General features: G+C 34.4%; 1 protein-coding gene across 1 annotated transcript in view; it reads right to left on the bottom strand.

The window, feature by feature from the left end:
• The window catches only part of shot (dystonin-like protein short stop), a 1,304,552-nt gene that overhangs the window by 540,932 nt on the left and 745,121 nt on the right, over positions 1–18,499 (bottom strand). Inside the window, exons 53-54 of the mRNA XM_090402172.1 lie at positions 14,166–14,279; positions 4,694–4,807 (exon numbers count right to left, since the gene is read on the bottom strand). Of these exons, the coding sequence (XP_090258298.1) occupies positions 4,694–4,807; positions 14,166–14,279 (228 nt within the window). The remainder of the gene's footprint in view (positions 1–4,693; positions 4,808–14,165; positions 14,280–18,499) is intronic.

The raw sequence follows: 18,499 nt of genomic DNA, 5'->3' as shown, positions 1-18,499 counted from the left end.
CTCATTTCCAACCTAGGCAAAATTGCCAAGAAAGTCATTCTCACTAAACTCCAAGAACTAGTGCACAAACTAAACATTCTTCCTGGGGAGCAATTTGGATTCTGACAATTTCACAGTACTACACAACAAGTATACAGATTAGTAGAATATGTCACCATGGGATTTAACTAGCGTCAATGCACTGGGCCTGTTTTCCTTGACATAGCCAGTGCATTCGACAAAGTCTGGCACTACGGCTTGCTAAATAAAATGATAATATCTGGAATACCATTGGAAGTGATTCATCTGATCAGATCATACCTCTATGATAGACACATGCAAGTTAAGTTAAATGGCACACTCTCAACTCAAAAACGCATCTTGGCTGGTGTTCCACAAGGATCACTACTGGCACCGACTCTTTTCTCCATTTATATGTGTGATATTCCGCACAACCCACTGTCATCTATCAAAGCCTTATATGCAGATGATACAGCGATATTAGCCAGATCTTTAAAACCACACCTAGCAATCAAAAAAACTGCAGGAAAATCTACTGATAATTGAACAATATTTCACCAAATGGCGACTCAAAATAAATCCTGAGAAAAGCATAGTCGTACTGTTCACCAGAAGATCAATGCTTCCTACTGGAGACGTTCTCCTGTTTAACACAGAAATCTCTTGGCAGTCCGAGATCAAATATCTTGGCATATTGCTGGACAGAAAATTGACTTTCAGCTCCCATATCAAGTCACAATGTCTAAAGACATCAAAAATCATCACACAGCTCTACCCTCTAATAAACAGAAACAGCAAATTGAGCACCAGAATCAAGCTACTTATATATAAATTGATGATTCATCCTATACTCATCTATGCTTCTCTGGCTTGGAGACATATTGTTAATACTAATATCCTCAAACTACAACGTGTGCAGAATAAATGTCTCAGAATAATGCTGAACGCACCATGGTTCATACGCACTGTGCAACGTCACCAGGACACAGAAGTCCCCTATATTTATACCTTCATGCAGACTACAGCAACTAAGTTCTTTTCAATAGCATCTGTGCATCCTAATAATCTAATTCAACTAGCTGCAAATTACAATGCAACAGATTACACGAAGTACAAAAGACCAAAGCTATTTTAAACTGCAACCTCAATGATTAATCCTCAGGCCCACTCAGGGCAAGCAACAGGCTCATTAATATTTTCCCTCTCACAGTTTTCCTCATCAGATAGTGGGGAATATGAAGAGCATCTGCTTCACCCTTTAAGCCAATGAAGTTGATAGTTGATAATTTAACCTTGATATCTCTTCCACCGATGAAACCTCAAATAAAGGTTGAAACTGGTCTGGGTAGTGGCCTTCCCTTAATGCATAGAATTATACACACACACTTGAAAATATGTGCCTTGCATTATGGGATACTAAGGTAACTGATGTGAAGTCATTGGCTTCTATATATAAATAGCCCAGTCATGAAGATACTTCACACACAAACTTCGTTTGCTTCCACTTGGATGAAGTGATTAAACCAAGTTTGGTTATAATTTATGGTATAACCAAACTGGAAAAAACTTTCGAGCACAAAAACACTTTACATAATGGCAAATTTGGTCTAGAGTCAAAATCGCCTCTACTACTGCAATGCAATCTCGCATAACATCCAATTTAAGGAGGCAATACAATATTATTACCACAAACATAGTTATTAAGATTGTTTTCAAATTTGCTGTGGTTCCTCTGTTCCAACCAAGTGAAACTCTCATTACTTGCAGTACTTCCTAACCAATGGCTGAATGGTGAAAAAAATTAATATACAATATTTTTACTTTTATCATTTCATAATCCATTTACAGTAATTGAATTATTATTTACTTGATGGAGGGAACCTCAGAAAAACTAGCAAGAACTTAAAGAGCACTATGCACTGCTTTAACTTCATATGAAGCTGGTTCCTTTTTCTTGTAAATTGTCATGTTATGGATGAACTGGGAGATCTGCCAATATCCACCACAACAACCATGGTTAGTCAGGTCTAGATGACCATGCCCTAGACACCTACCACAATGGGAAAAAACTAATAACTGCTGCAAATTATACAAATTTGAAAAAAAAAAAATTTCTGTAATCAGCAGAATATTTAAAAACCCAACCAAATTTTTATAAATATGGCTGTCTGAAACTTCCAAAGATTTTGGAAACAGTAATCCTCAGATCTCTCACCAGCCAAAGGCTGGCTATCTGTGTCCATAAAGAGCTTCCCTCTTAGAACTTATGCTTCTAGACATATTCCACATTGTGTGTATGTTTATCATGTGTTATTACAATATTTATGTATCCCAAATGAAATACTAGGACTATTAAACCTCTCTCTCTTTTTTCTTTACTTACCAGATTTACATTATGCAGGAACAAGTTCCTCAAGATCTCTAAAATTTAATATATTAATATCTAGTGCTAAGAATACAATTCAAATTTATGACTCAAGATATCAAGATAAACTTTGCTGCAGTTGTGTACTGACTTAGTAGCTTCCACAATAAAGATCAGTTATATATATTTTGTAGATTTTGATAAAGCATTTGATAGAGTACCACATGATAGACAGCTGTTTAAATAGAGCAGGATGGGAATAGATAGGTGATAGCTTGATTTTAAGAACAGCCAACTGATGAGAGCCAGTAAGTCATATATATAAATGCAGTCCCCCCAAAAAAGGAAAGTGACATGTAGGGGTACCATATTCTAGGACCACTGTTGTTTAATTTATATATTAATCATATAGTTCACCATCTGAGATGAGATATTCAGTTGTTTGCTGATAAATTAGGAACTGCAATGTCAAGAACTTCAGACATGATGGTGCTGTAAGAGACTCAGAATAGGTTGGTACTTTGGGCTGAAGAATGGGGATGTTGCTAAGTGTAAAGTCACATACTTTGGCAGAGACAATGGAATAAAGTTTAATTCGTACTGGAAAGACTTTGCTCCAGGAAGTCCAGGATCTTATGAATTTTGGTGGAATAGGGAACAAATAACATGTGGAAAGTTTATTTTTCACTTGGTTAGACTATAATAAATTTAGTTTAATCCTTTATCCAAGTGTGAGCAAACAAAGTTTGCACCTGAAAGTATCTTCAGGACTGGGGTAAGGTGGTACAACACCGGGCAACTCGTTGCAAGGTGGAGCAAGATAACATCAATCCTATCTCAGTATCTTCCATAATGCAAAACACATCTCCTTGCGGATATGTATAATGTTATGCTCCGCAAGGAGATGTGTTTTGCATTATGGGAGATACTGAGATAGGATTGATGTTACTTGCTCCACCTTTGCAACAAGTTGCCGGTGTTGTACCACCTTACCCCAGTCCTGAAGATACTTTCAGACACAAACTTTGTTTGCTCGCACTTGGATAAAGGATTAAACTAAATTTATTATAGGGAACAAATAACAGTTACAGTTAACTAGAAAATTGCAGGTATAATATGAAGAACCCTGGAGAAAATAATAGTCCCACTGTGTAAGGCAATAATCAAGGCCATATTTGGATTTTCACACAGACATTTTGGTCAAATGGTTACATGGGCAATAGGCAAATAACTAAGACTGTTTCAGGACTCTGGAATGCTGAGTATGAAAGCCATATTAAGAGAATTTGATCTACAGAAGTTGACAGATAAGAAAAGTAGAGGTGATAGGAATCCATCAGATATTGCACAGGGCAATAGGTGATGGGAGAATGAGAGGACATCCCTGGAAACTGTACAAAAGTCATGTAAGTAACTGAAAAGGAGATGTTTTGTATGGTGAGTAGTGAATGAGTGGAATGCATTGCCAGAGTGGGTGGTGAGTGATCCAATGCTAAATATTTCCAAGAAAAGGTACTAATACTAAAAATATCCCATCCTCCAAACACTGCATTGAGATATAAGAAACAAATTAAATGGCCCTAAAGTTGTACGAATTCACCCATGTATCAAAATCAACAGAACACCATGTAGGTTATCACCTGCATATCAACAAATTTCTCAAACTCATATAACCTTCAGGTGCAAGAAAGTAGATCCCAAAATATAACCATGAAATTGCTTTGCTTTTGAGTGTCATTTAAAAAAGAAAAAAATTGCGTTCACAAAAGATTATAAACCTAGCATATTTAATACAATGGGTGAAATTAAGGATTAAATAATGATGGAACCTGCTTTATAGAGACTAAACATGATAGTTTTTCAAAGTGCTGCAGACCACCAGTAAGATGTATAGTGTTCTTGCACCAGATGATGAAAATTATTTCTCCTAAGGCAATCATAAACATATACGTAAAGAATAAAACCAAAAATCTGTAAGTTACAATGGATTGTAAGATAACAAAATTTTTTCATGTAGAGTTTCAAATTTCAAAATTTTAAAATCTCTTTCATGTAAAGTATCCAATTTTTAATATAATTTTTAAAGCTTTCCTAATTTAAAAAAAAAAGCATTTTACCATCCTTGTAATGATGTTTTTGATGTTATACCTACTACTTTTGCAAAATGCCACATTCTGGCAGAATTCCTTTCTTCAAGTATCACATGATCTAAAATTAACATCATGTTGTGCTAAAAACCTTGATTTAAGAATAACTTTATCCCATAAGAATTTCTAGACAAACAAATTTATTAACACTCAGAAATAATAATAATAATAATAAAAATACCTGATTTCTACATCCTTTAGGATCAGTGGTGTAACCCTGGGAAACAATATCTCGGCATTGCTGTTCGGTTTCCTCAAAGTTTTCTCTGGCTTTCTTTAAACGACTCATGAAATCCTAGAATAAGAAATAATGAGTAAAAACTTCATTTGAAACACTTCAATCAGAATATTTAATAATAAAAAAGCATAATAAAGGCAAATCCTGAAACATACCCCAACTCAACATCAGAGTTCAAGATCAGTACTATCAACATAAGAAGCCTGAATGGCAAAGAACTGGAGTTGGCTGAGGAATTGGATAAGAACCAGATCAACATAATAGGGGTGAGTGAAACAAAAAGGACAAAAACTGGCAAGATCTTTCTAAGCAATAAATACAAAACGTTATATTCAGACAATAACATACGCGTGGATAGGCTTATGTGTTCGTCAGACATTTTTGTAATAGATTTCACGGTTTGATATGAACACAGATGATCAAGAAAATAACCATTTATTAACTTAAAAGCTAATATTTCGCTGGTATTATATCCAGCATCTTCAGAGCACACAACACAAAGTTTGTTACAAATGCAAAACAACCACAATCCGGTGTTAACAGTGGGGCTAATAATAGTAATTGTAGCGTGCAACACAAGACTAAAGTCCTAATATGGCGGCATCTAGGTTTAAAAAAAAAAAAAAAACCTCTCATCCGTTCACCTAAGGACAAATGCACTCCTTTATCACATCCAGGAGTCTATGAAGTGCCCTGTTCTTGCCATCAAGCCTACTACGGACAGACAGGAAGAACTGTGGACATCTGCCTCAGTGAACACAAAAAATATATCTGACACTTTCGCTATGGCAAGTCAGGTCTGGCAGACCATGCTTTGGTTACCCCTGCACACAGGATCAATTGGAAAGAAACAAAGGTAATGCACAGAAGCTTCTACAAGTCAGAGAGGTTGTTCCTGGAATCAACAGAAGCCTTAAAACATACTCCAAACCTTAACAAGTATGGCTGTATAAATCTACCAAAGATTTGGGAGACAGTCATCTTAAGACCAAATTAATATTTATTACTTTTATTTTATTTCATTTTTTCAAACTTTCTAAGACTATCATTTGGACTACTATTTCAAAACTTTGAATTTTTTTTTTTTTTTTTATTTTTTAACCTAGATGGCACCAAATGGTGCAACCCAAGACTTTAGTCTTGTGTTGCACGCTGCAATTACTATTATTAGCCCCACTGTTACACCGGATTGTGGTTGTTTTGCATTTGTAACAAACTTTGTGTTGTGTGCTCTGAAGATGCTGGATATAATACCAGTGAAATATTAGCTTTTAAGTTAATAAATAGTTATTTTCATAATCATCTGTGTTCATATCAAACTGTGAAATCTATTACAGGCAATAACAATCAGGGAAAAGAAGGAGTGGCTCTAGTTTTCAATACTAAATGAGAGAATGATCTTCTTTTGTGCCTATTTATTTATTTCGTATCCAAACACAAGTGGTACAGTAGTAAGTAAGTGGTACGACATTATTTACAGCAAATTAGGATACATTACAAATGAGAACAGCTTAAATTTGATAGGTGAATTATACAGGAAATAATAAGTAAAATATGAAGAAAGAAACTATACCGGATATAACAAATGGGAATTAAAACCTTTTTAACACAAATGTTGGATATTTTTGAGATAACAAATAAGAGGTCAGGGTTATAGCCTTACTCCCATCTGCCACTGTTGAAAGATGCAGGAAGTTTTGGATAAAACCTTTGTCTAAACCTGTATCAGGTTTAGAGAAAGGTTTTCAGCCAATTTTTCAACAAGTTCTTCATCTTCATTGGACTTTGTGTAACCCCAGTTAATACTATGGCTGTTAAAGTCACCTAATACAACATTAGTCATGCATGCATTATTATTTGTGCCTATGCTTCCCACAGAAGGTTCTACTAAGGTAGAAGAAGAGGAATGTTTTGAGGCATTAAAGAATGCAGATAACACAATGAAAAAGGGAAAGTTGGTCTTTGTTGGAGATCTAAATAGCAGAGTAAAAAAATAATTGTCAGACATACAGAAATAGTTTAGAAAATTTGGAGAAAAGACAAAAGTTGATAATTGAAAATACCTGTTGGATTTCTGCTCAGGACATGAATTGGTTATTACTAACACAATGTTCCAACATAAAAATGTGGACAAATTCACAGAAGAAGAGGCAAGGAATAAGAAAAGTCTCACTCACTATGTTATTGTTGATAGTGATGTTTTCTCACTGGCACAGAACACTAAAAGTGTGCAGAGGATTTGAAATTGGAAGTGATCACCATTTAGTCTTCAGTAGAGTAAAACTGGATTTCATATTGAGAAGAACGTGTAAAAAAGTTTTTAAGCAAAAAGTTGAGCAGCTCTCAGATGTGAACTGTATACTAAACTACACAAATATTATTCAAGAAAAATTGAAAGAGCTTCGGAACAGAAACCAAACCCTGGTGATTCACTGACAAGCCCTGAAGAAAATATTGATTGATTCAGCTAGAGGTACGTGGTGAGGTTGTCTGCAAGGATAGAAAAACCACAACACCATGGTGAATACAGGAAATTAAAAAGGCAGTGAAGCAAAAGAAGAAAGCATACCAAAAGTTCCTTATGAATAAGTCAGCTTCTGCTCTAACAGAATACAGAGACAAATCAAAGAAAGTGGAACACTGTGTAAACTAGCTAAACAAAAGTCATGGGAAGACTTTGGCTAGAACATAGAAAATAAATATCAGGAAGGTGGCAAAATATTCTGGAGGCTGTTGAAAAAGCTCAGAAATGGAGGAAAGAGTGCTACAAAAAGAAGAACAGATGATAAAGGTGACATGAAAACTGGAGAAAAAGGTATCCTTGATGTATGGGGTAATTACTTCAAAAACAATTGCTAAATGAAACAAGCAGTGACAGCACAGTGGTAATTAGGAATACATATCCATACTTAAAGTAGAAAAGGTAAAATGCCATCAATAGCATGAAATGTGGAAAGGCAGCAAGAGTAGATGATATTTGACCAGAAATGCTCAAGTATGGAAGTATAAAAGTTGTACAGTGGCTGCACTGTATAGTTCAGAAGGCCTGGACAGAGGGATGAATTCCAGATGATTGGAGTAGAGCTCTCATAGTACTCATATATAAAAAGGGAAATAAAACTGAATGTGAGAATTACAGAGGCATTTCATTACTGAGTGTTCCTGGCAAGATATATGCAAGTATACTTGAGAAATTGTTGAGAAGGATTGTGGAAGAGAAGCTTGGTGAAGAACAAGCTGGATTCTGGTCAAATAGAGGCTGTCAGGATCAGATTTTCACTTTACGACAGATAGTTGAGAAATCATTGGAATATAACAAAGATCTGTATTTAAGTTTTGTAGACTTTTAAAAGGCATATGACAAGGTGCCAAGATTAAAGCTATACAAAACACTACAGTTATATGGTGTCAATGGGGCATTATATCAAGAAAGAAAGACTTAGAATTGAAAGAAGTACAGGAAGATAGTTTGATATTAAATCTGGTGCGAGACAAGGGTGTACATGATCTCCTCTGTTATTCATTATCTATATGGATCACATTATGAAAGAAAGCAGTATTAAACCTGATATCAAAATTGGAGATGTTAATCTCAGCTCTTTACTTTATGCAGATGATGTTATATTTTTAAATAAATCCAGTACATGTCTGCAAGATTCCCTGACTTAATTGAACTGTTGTAATAAATTTGGTATGAAAATCAGCAATAACAAGACAATAAAAATAGGAAGAAACATTGAAAATATCAATTGCATTGTGAATATGGAAAACCTATAGAACAAGTAAAACATTTCGCCTACTTAGACACAATTTTTAGTAAAGATGGTATTTTAAATGTGAAAATAGACATAGAATCAAAGTGATTGTAGAAAGTCAGCTGAATAAATTTATATGCAATAAGAGAGAAATTAGTCAAAACAGTAAAGTTACTGTATACAGGACAGTGTTCAAATCAATTTTAACCAACGGATCTGAGAACTGGGTTAGAAATAAAACACTTGGACAAAGACTAGAGACCACAGATATGAGAGTCCTGAGAAAGATTAGGGACGTGAACAGATGGCATCAATGACAATATCATATTAAAAACAAGGATATTAAAGAAAGAACTTGGCATTGTTGGCATTCAGGAATGTGTTAGCTGATAATGTTGGATTCTTGACAGATAACGAATAGAACAAACACGAAGTTAGTAATGATGCAAGTTATTCGTGTAGTACTATCATAATATCCTGTACACCCCTTGAGGGTACATGTCAGTACTCTATCAAATTTGTTGATGATGATGAAAAATGGCATAATAATGGAATGGTTGAATCAGTGCTGAACACAGTGCAACTATCACCTTATTCCTACTTGCAAAGATTACTCAACATTATAGCAGAAATTTTCTGGGCTTAGCTTTTACAAAATGTTTCCTCAGTCAAGATATTTTCAAGGATACACATCTTGTTAGCTGATATGTATCTAAATTTGGATAATACCATTTCTTTCTACAAAGTCCAATGCATATTCCAATGCATACAAAGTCCACCTCACAGCTTCTGAGATATGATTTTAGAGCAAGTCATGAAACAGCAAAAAAAGATAGTCCGTGATTATTTCAAATTGGGACCAGTAAGATAAGGGAAACAGTGTGATAAAGAACATCTGTCCTACAGGATTTCTGATGAAATGGATAAGGATGAGAGAAATATTCTGAAAAGTGTTCTGTTATGAAATCTGAGGAAACAATAGACAGGACTAAATTACAATGAAATGGCCAATGTTTCGAAGGATTTTAAAGTTGGATCAGAAACTATTCTCTCTCTCTTCCAATCTGGAGCCTTTAAGAATGTTGCTGCCATAATTTGATTAAAATTACATATCACCGCTTTCAAGAAATGAGATGAACAGGTTAGGGGATTATAGAAAAGCTGCCTTTACAGCTGTTAAATACAAGGTCATATATTTGTAACAAGTTTCATCCTAAATAAGAAGATAAAACATGTTTTCATGGAATTCAAAGCAAAATCACTTAGAATTAATGAATGTGTACACTACAAATCAGAGGACAGTTCTCCAAATATAGCAAATATGACCTAATTGTTGAAGTGGACTTCTTTTATATTAATTTAGATAGGATCTACAGATGTACCCAAAGAATCAGGGATATTAAAATGAGTATAGGTGATTTGAATACTAAGTTATGTAAAGAGATTCAGGACATTATTGGAAAATATAAATCTAATGTGAATTTGAAAAGCCTAATCAGCTTTGCTTCTTTATGAAATACAGCAACTGTTAGTAAAACAAAATCACCTAAAATCTCCAGATGTAAATCAGTTTAATCTAGCTGCCTACCTGGTAACAGATGCTCGATATTGATCCAATTTCAGATATCAAATCCTACAGATAGTATTGAAATCAAAAGACAAAAAAACAAAAGGAACTCGATGCTATAAAAATATGCTAAACAAATTAATGACCATCTGTAAAGCTAGATTGGGGGGGGGGGGGGGAGAATACTGCTTGTGATGATTATCTAATAATCAAAGATCAGAAGCCAAATATAAGGATGATATCATAAATACAAATATCTATAAAAGTAGATATTTGTATTTATGATCAAATTATCTGTAAAAAATCATTTTTCATAAAATGTTAAAAAATGCATACAGTTTGTCTAAGTCTGATAAAATCTGCATGGGTGTGTGTGTATATATATATTGCTCAGCCAGACTAGTGAAACTCCATTCTGCTCTTAATTAAAGTGCTTCTTTATGAAATACAGATAATATTAACCTTAATTGAAACGAGCACTTCAATTAATACAAGCAATGAATTTTCATCTTATATGTAATGTTCTCTAGGCAAACATTTTATATATATAAGATGAAAGTGTTCACACAGGAGGGTCACTAGTAAGGCTCAACAAATACACTCGCCCACTTGCCAATGTAAGTAGCTGCAGACTATTTTTTATTGAATAAGAAATGAACTTTCTAAACAAAATCCTTTTTAACTCTAAGAAAACAGAAAAATATGCACCATATAAAGAGCCATTCCAGTAACAAATTATATTTTCCAAAATTAATGTTTTTTACTGTTAATGACATCTTCTTAGAATGATTCTCATACAAAAGAAATATTCTAAAAAAAAACAATGATACAGCACCAATAATCACTTTATGATACTTCTTGTTGATTTATTGACATATCATTACAACAATTGAGGGGGGGGGGGGGAGGAGATACATTTTTTGCGTGCCGAGTAGGATTTTGCAAAATTTGTCGAGTCCTGTTATCAACCCAAGAGAAAAGAATGATAAGATGACTCACCAGAGTTTGGTAATTACAATTTCCTCTCTTTTGTTTCTACTTCACAGCCACAAGAGCATTAAATCTCACGAGAAAAAACCAGGCATTTACAAGATTCATTGCTCTAGTAGCATTTACTATGCAGGCCAGACAAAAAAGGTCTAGGGAGATTTGTCCGAACAGATAAAAGATGTAGTAAAAAGATTGCATAAATCAGGTTTAGCATCCCATAGAACAAACACAGGCCATCAAGTAGTTTGGCAAGAAACAAAATGCTACATATTGATCATAACTGTTTTACAAGAAAATTCAAGTAAAAAACATGGTTAACCTGAATGCTACAAGGGTGTGTGCTGAAAAGTTATGATAATCACTATGAAGGAATTGAGATAGAACCATGTAAATTAATACATATTGTTTTACATATTCCCCATGAAGTGTTATGCACTTGAACACTGCTACATCATTTGCAAACATCTGAGAAAAAGTCTTTCCCTTGTTGCACAAAGTAGTCATTTTTGTTATAGGTGTTTATCAGCTTTTCAACCCCCCCACCACCACCGTATACTAGACTGCAATAATCTATATGAATCCTATCTGCAAACCGTGGAGAAAAGTATTTACTAAACATTAATGATGCTTGCAGGCAATCTCATTAGTCAATTGATCTTGATCAAACCATTCAGGACTGCTAAATAGTATATGTCTATCACTAGGATCCTCCTTTCTGGATTTCCACTGGTTACTGCCAAAGCAAAAGTTACTAAGTCTCAGAAACTGTGATCTGGAGAATAGGAAAGCAAAAAAGACTGCAGAAGCACAGGAAGAAAAATATGTTTAATTTGTACATTAATCATACTGAAAATGATTTGAGGAATCAATGCCCTGTGGTTTGTTGATGAGGCAAAACTATAAAGAGCAACAATTAATAAAAATGATTATACAAATAAATAACGGAAAAACTCACGTAGAAATATTATTTAATAGTATAATTTTCGCCTGTGTGTCACAGGCATCTTCAGTACAATTAGGCACAAAAATTAAACACTAACTGACAATTCCAAAAAGCGCCACCTAAGTAGCTGGTGTAAGATAACTAAAAAGGTCAATTTTAGAAAAATCTCCACCTTTCTCGCTTCTCCAAAGGACAAGCTTCCACATCTTAATCATCCAGGTGTCTACCAGATTCCGTGCTCTTGTGGATTATGTTATTTCGGACAAACGGGAGGATCTGCCTCCATTCGGCTAGAAGAACACCAATCTTATATTGAATACTTTAATCCTGAAAAGTCTGGACTTGTAGAACATGCCATCTTCACTAGACACAGAGTTCATTGGAGAAAGACAAGAGTTCTTCACAAAAGTCAGTTTCTCATGGAACGCCTTTATAAAGAAGCATGTGAAACTCTACTTCATTCTCCTAACTTAAACAGATCCGACGGCTTACGTCTATCCCCTTTATGGGAGATAGTACTTTACAAATCAGCTAATCTTTCCTAACTTTTTATTGTATTAAATTTTTTATTTTTTTATTTTTTTTTTATTTTTATTTTTTTTTTATTTATTTATTTTATTTTTATTTTTTTATTTATTTTTTTTTTTAGGAAAGTTATTGACCTTTTTAGTTATCTTACACCAGCTACTTAGGTGGCGCTTTTTGGAATTGTCAGTTAGTGTTTAATTTTTGTGCCTAATTGTACTGAAGATGCCTGTGACACACAGGCGAAAATTATACTATTAAATAATATTTCTACGTGAGTTTTTCCGTTATTTATTTGTATAGTTATGTCTACTCACGGTTTACCTCTTTTAAAACTTAATAAAAATGATATTGAGATTCTGAAAGATGTTGAAAGTTTCTGAAGTTTCTGAGATTCTGAAAGTTTCTGAGATTCTGAAGGATGACCTAAATTGACTGACAAAGAACAAAGGATAATGAGTGTCAGTTCAATGTTGTAAAAGATTGAGTCATGCATTTTGGGATCAAAATATTACAAACTGGATAACATATTGAGGAAATCAGACTAAGAAATCAATTATAAATGTGATTTGAAGTAAGAGCAAATAGCTGGAAAGCTTGGCCATACTCAACAGATTTGAAAGTTCAGGCAAATAATGAAATGGGCTGCAAAACTGCAGTGATGCAAACTACTGCACTAATTTTCCAAGCACATAACTATAGTCTGAAACTTCAAACTGGCAATGAATTACTGCCATCCCTTTAATGTCACAGGAATGCCAAAATTCTTCTAGAAAAATGCAGAAAATATCATAAAGAAATGAGAGAAACACAGAAAAGTACTGATATTGGGAAAAAGTACACTATAAAAATAGTAGTTCAGACTGGAATTTGGTGTTACTTCCTGAAGAAAGCAGGTGTTACTTCCTGAAGGAGCAAATCTCTTGGGCACAACTGAAAGGATTACATCAAGACAAGAAGCCTTTTTGGTATCCAGGTTGTTCAAGATTCTTTTGATGTCTCTGGCAGAAGATTACAGGAGACATATAATGCAATGTTTCAGATAAAGAGGGGGTGTAGCAGGAGGGGGGGATGATTTGTCTTCACCATCTAGGAATGGAATGAGAAGAATCATGCCAGAAGGTAAGCCTCATTTGAATGAGAAAGAGTCAGATTTACTTTTGATTTTGCATAAACTGCAGGCTTCAGTGTAGGACGTAAATGAAACTGGGATTTTTATCTCAAGCCACTCCAGATAAGCAGTCCATGGCACACTTTTTTGGGAAATGATGGCTTGGAAACAGAGTGGGAATTTTGAAAATAGTTAAGAATGGACACATCTATTCCAATATTAAATAATTTCTGTAACAAGATCACAACAAGCAAAAGAGGTCTAAAGAATGGATGAAAGAAGAAGTAAAAATCACAGTACTGCCAAACTACACAAGGCTGTGAATGATTGAGAGAAAGATGTTCCACAAGAAATGAAACTTTGATGAAAATCACTGGGTAATGAAAATCATCTACCCTGAAATACCCTGGGGGAAAAAAAAAAAAACCTATTTCCTTCTTTTGATTTTATTAAAGGAAGGGAAATAGAAGATACAGGTTGTTTTTCTGTCCATACTTTAATAGTGTTTAATGAAAGTAATTTACCTTTATTTCATCTAACTGGTTATTAAGGGAATCTAAATCTCTTGCTATTGGAGACATCTTGTCTAATTCTTCTTCTAAATAATTTAAATCTTGGTGAGCTGCTTTCATCCTTCCCTATAAAACATTAAAGAACAATTTAATATTTTATTAGATACAGAATATGAATATTTTCTAATTTAATTAGACAAACAATATGAAAAGAAACTTCATCGATATACTTAATTACAATCAAGTTTTCTTCATCTAAATTATAATTAATCTTAATCTAGTTTCCAAAAATGGAAATATTTTTCATACCAAACTGATCACAGCTTCCATTCTAAACCAATCAGAGTTATCTGTAATGCTTTGTCTTAATTTTTTCAATAGGCATTCACATTTAAATACTGAATTTAATTAGTGAAACCATGTAATAAATGAAACAACAGAAATAACATACTTTTTAAAAAGGGGTCCTCCTAAACAAAAATAGGCTAAACAGCCATAAAAATAAGACAGTTTAATTTTTTTTTTTTTTTGTAATAATCAAAGGTGTGCTTTAACCTTTGAATATAAGCAAACACAGGATCAATAGGTCCAGCATAAAAATGAATGTGTACTTAATTTTTTTTTTTTTTTAAATAAAGTGGCTGATGTAAGATTGATGTCTGTTGATGAGTATGTTTTAAAGCTGCTGATTCTAAAAACAGTCTCTCTGACTTATTACTTCTGTTTTTCTTCGTCTGATTCTGTGTGAAGGCTGCTACTCTGCTAATCCCAACTTTCCTAAACGATGGTGACGAATGTAGGTTTTATGTTCTCTGATGCAGATGTCAACAGATCTCCCTGTCTGTCCATAGTGAGCCAAGTAACAAGTACAGAGCATTCATATACTCCTGTATGTCATAAAGGAGAGTTTGTTCATAGGTGAACAGATGAGGTTTGCTAATTTGATATATGATTTAACGTGGTGAGGAGCTGATATTTATTATGCATTCTGGATATTATCTTTTCAGATGTGTGTTGAATGTATGGGAAAGTAAAAGTTTTCTTGTAGTCTAATGTATTAGGTGAGGAAGGGAATTTGACAGGAATATTTGTATATTTCTATTTGTTTGAGGATTATAGTCATTGGCAAAAAAAGGTGGTGAAGGCAGTTGGAGTTTAGTATTTATTTATTTACGCATATGGCTTTGTGAAACTGACAAGTGAAATGCACAATCACAAACTCCAGAAACAAATGATGAAAAATCTTAACATGTATAAGTTCATTACATAAAAGGCACGAAGTACATTCCAAGTCTTCCTTTTTTTAAAAAAAAAAAAAAAAGCAAAAGTAATGTGTTATAATCAAGTGAGGGAAAATTATCATTCTACTGCACCAAATATGACAAGACTGCATGTTCTCTCAATGCATCACAACACAAATGTAGCTGTATCCAAGGTTTTAGTATAAGAGCATTATCATTGAAACAGATAGCGCTGGCTATGTGAGTTAGTGTTTACTAGATACCACATTGTTGAGCTGGATGATGGCGTGATTGTTTGTGCAAACATCTTCCAATATAACTGTATTTACTCAAACATAACTCGCACTTGTTTAAAAAAAACTGGGGAATAAAGGGAACCCCCCACGTGTTTCAAATGCAATAAGACTGGGCATATTGCCAGGAACTGTTTATCTAATAGAAGGCCTCCTTGGACTAACAGCAGAGAGGCAAACTTTGGGCACACGTCCTGTAGTAGCACCAGAGGAAATAGGGACTACACAAAATCAAGACAATCAAAGATGACAGTTAAGGGTGAGATACAGGGATCCCAGTGTAACATGTTGTTAGATACTGGTTCCCGGGCCTCAGTCATTTCGGGAGACTACTTCCAGCAAATAAGATCTTGTATATGGCAGGGGATTCGCAATCTCAGAAAACCAATCAAGATATCAGGGATATCAACATCCCAAGTATATGTGAACAAGAAGGTTAGATTAAGGTTATACCTGCCAGAATTTGATGTGTGTGTTTGGCAGGAATTGCTAGTCTTCCCTAAGGCATTCCACCCACAGTTTCAAATAATCTTAGGGACAAATTTCCTAGAGAGACATAACTTCTCATGCAATTTCTCTCGAAATGAAGTTCGGCTCATGGGTAGGAAACACTTTAACAGGGAGAATCATAAGGTGAGGGATAAGGTTAGAATTGAAAACTCTTATGAAAGGGGACTGGAAAGTAAAGATATGGTCTCGCAGACAGATAAGGGTTGTGGGTTGGTTGAGTCCACTCAGAATGAATCTCAGAACGTTTCAGCCTCAAAGGTAGAGTGTCTACTTGAACCATGTCAAGATCTGAATGATGAAATGGCAAAAGATGAAAATAACTCAGAGGAAAGCTTGAAAATTGACTGCCAAAGAACTGAGCAGATCAATCGGGTTAAACTAATCAATGTAGTAACTAAGCAATTAGGCAATGTAAGCAAAAGGAAACTAACAAAAAAAAAAAAAGGGAAAAAAAACACGGAGGAAAGGAAATCCCCCACCACCCCCGGAGAATGTGCAGGAATGAACCGAGAAAAAAAAAAAAAAATCTCTTGCGAAATTTTTTTTTTGTGAGGGAAGAAGCCTTTGTTAAGTCGGAATGAAACTTAAATTTCAGAAAATTAAGTTTCATACGGACTTAACATGTTCCTTATGCTTTGGGGAGCAAATAATGATTTGTCAGACTGAATAAACACTTGTATAGAAATCAAAATGTACTAAACACAGAATAATTTAGTTTTATGTCTTATCTTGTATTGTAAAGTTTTTATTATATGTAAAGCTGCTTAGTCATAACTACTCTGTAAGTACCTAACAATTGCTGGGAAAGAAATGTTATTCCATAATGCGAAATGGCCAACTTCTGCAACACATATTACAGTGCACTGGTATATCCGTTAGTAAGCATGGTGCCTTCCCTCCCCTCCACTACTACACTCCGTAAGTTGCGCGAGGATTCCGCGTGCGGCTAAGTGCCAAGTGACGCTAAGAATGCTTGACGTAGAAGGATGACGAAGCAGAAAGGAGTAGCGCGGAGTTTAAAAATGCATGTAACGCTGAAGACAAGGCTTTTTTCTTGCTGCTATTTCGAGTGTTCCTGTGCCCTCGTAGGTCCGGCTGGTGTGGAGCCTCCATGTGATGTTCCTTTGTTCGATGAGGTCTGAAAGAATGACTCGGAAGCCTACCAGTCGACAATCAGCCCAGCAGACGACAATTGCAGAAGATTGCAGAGATATCCCGATATAAAGTACAGAAGGAATCCGTAGATAATATCTTGAAAATGTGGGAAGTGAACTAGACGTCGAAGGTGAGTATTTGACGAGATTAGTGAAGAGGCCAGAGTAACATAGCAATTGGTGGCATGTTACTTGATTAAAAAAAGTACATTTTTTTATATCTTCTAGCTGGAGGAAATGATTAGGAAGATTAATTGTAAGTGCTACGAGAGACTCTTGAGACTGTTCATTGATTAATTGTGAGAGGAAGAGAATAATGTACGTAAAATTTATGTAGCAGCTAGTATCTAGAAAATAGTTCTTAAATGAATGAGATAGAGAAAGTCATTGTATGAAATAGTCTTGTGAGAGAGATTGTAAGGATATTTAATTAAGTCTAATATATAATGTGAATAGAATTTGTTAGATATAATATGAGTAGAATTTGAATATAATGTGGATGGAATTAATTGATTAGAGTAGCATAACAAGAGTAAATGTTTAAATGTCATAAATAAGTTTCCCAGATTGAAATCTATGGGAAAGATAAAGTAATTGTCAGCAAGAATGCTAATTCTCTACCTACTTTTTTTTGCTTGTTTAATTTAGTGTCATAAAGTGTATTACATGTCTTCATTTGAATTAAATGTTTTGTTTAAAATATAAATGTTGTCTTGCCTGAGATTTGTACCTACTGCACTTGCTCATAAAATTTGCGAACCTAAGCGAGAGGATAGATAGCAATAGGTTATGACTGCAGATATGAAAATTATAGTCGATAAGATTGAATGCTGACTGTGATCTAATTCCTTGGTGATACAAGCTTAATAAAATCTAGGATTCAGGATGGCACAGCAGAAAAAAATAAATTTCTCTGAGTCTGAATAAGGAATTAGAACCAGTGCTGAGACAAAGGAATAGGCATCCGCAATTAGCATTTCCTTTATCTCACAAACCAACAGTTTCACTATTGTCAGTGATTCGGCCTGAGATAAGTTTAAGTTAAGTATAAATAGATAAAGTTATAAAGCAAATGATAATAGATAAGTAATAAGAAAGGAATAAGAAAGAATTATAAAGAGAAAAGTAGAACAAGATATATATAAGGG

Source organism: Typopeltis vanoorti, chromosome 12 (genome assembly GCF_054136105.1).
Source record: "Typopeltis vanoorti isolate ZY-2024b chromosome 12, IOZ_Tvanoo_1.0, whole genome shotgun sequence".
Lineage (NCBI taxonomy): Eukaryota > Metazoa > Arthropoda > Arachnida > Uropygi > Thelyphonidae > Typopeltis > Typopeltis vanoorti.
The sequence above is the reverse complement of the archived record's forward strand: the minus strand, read 5'-3'. Positions and strand labels throughout refer to the sequence as shown.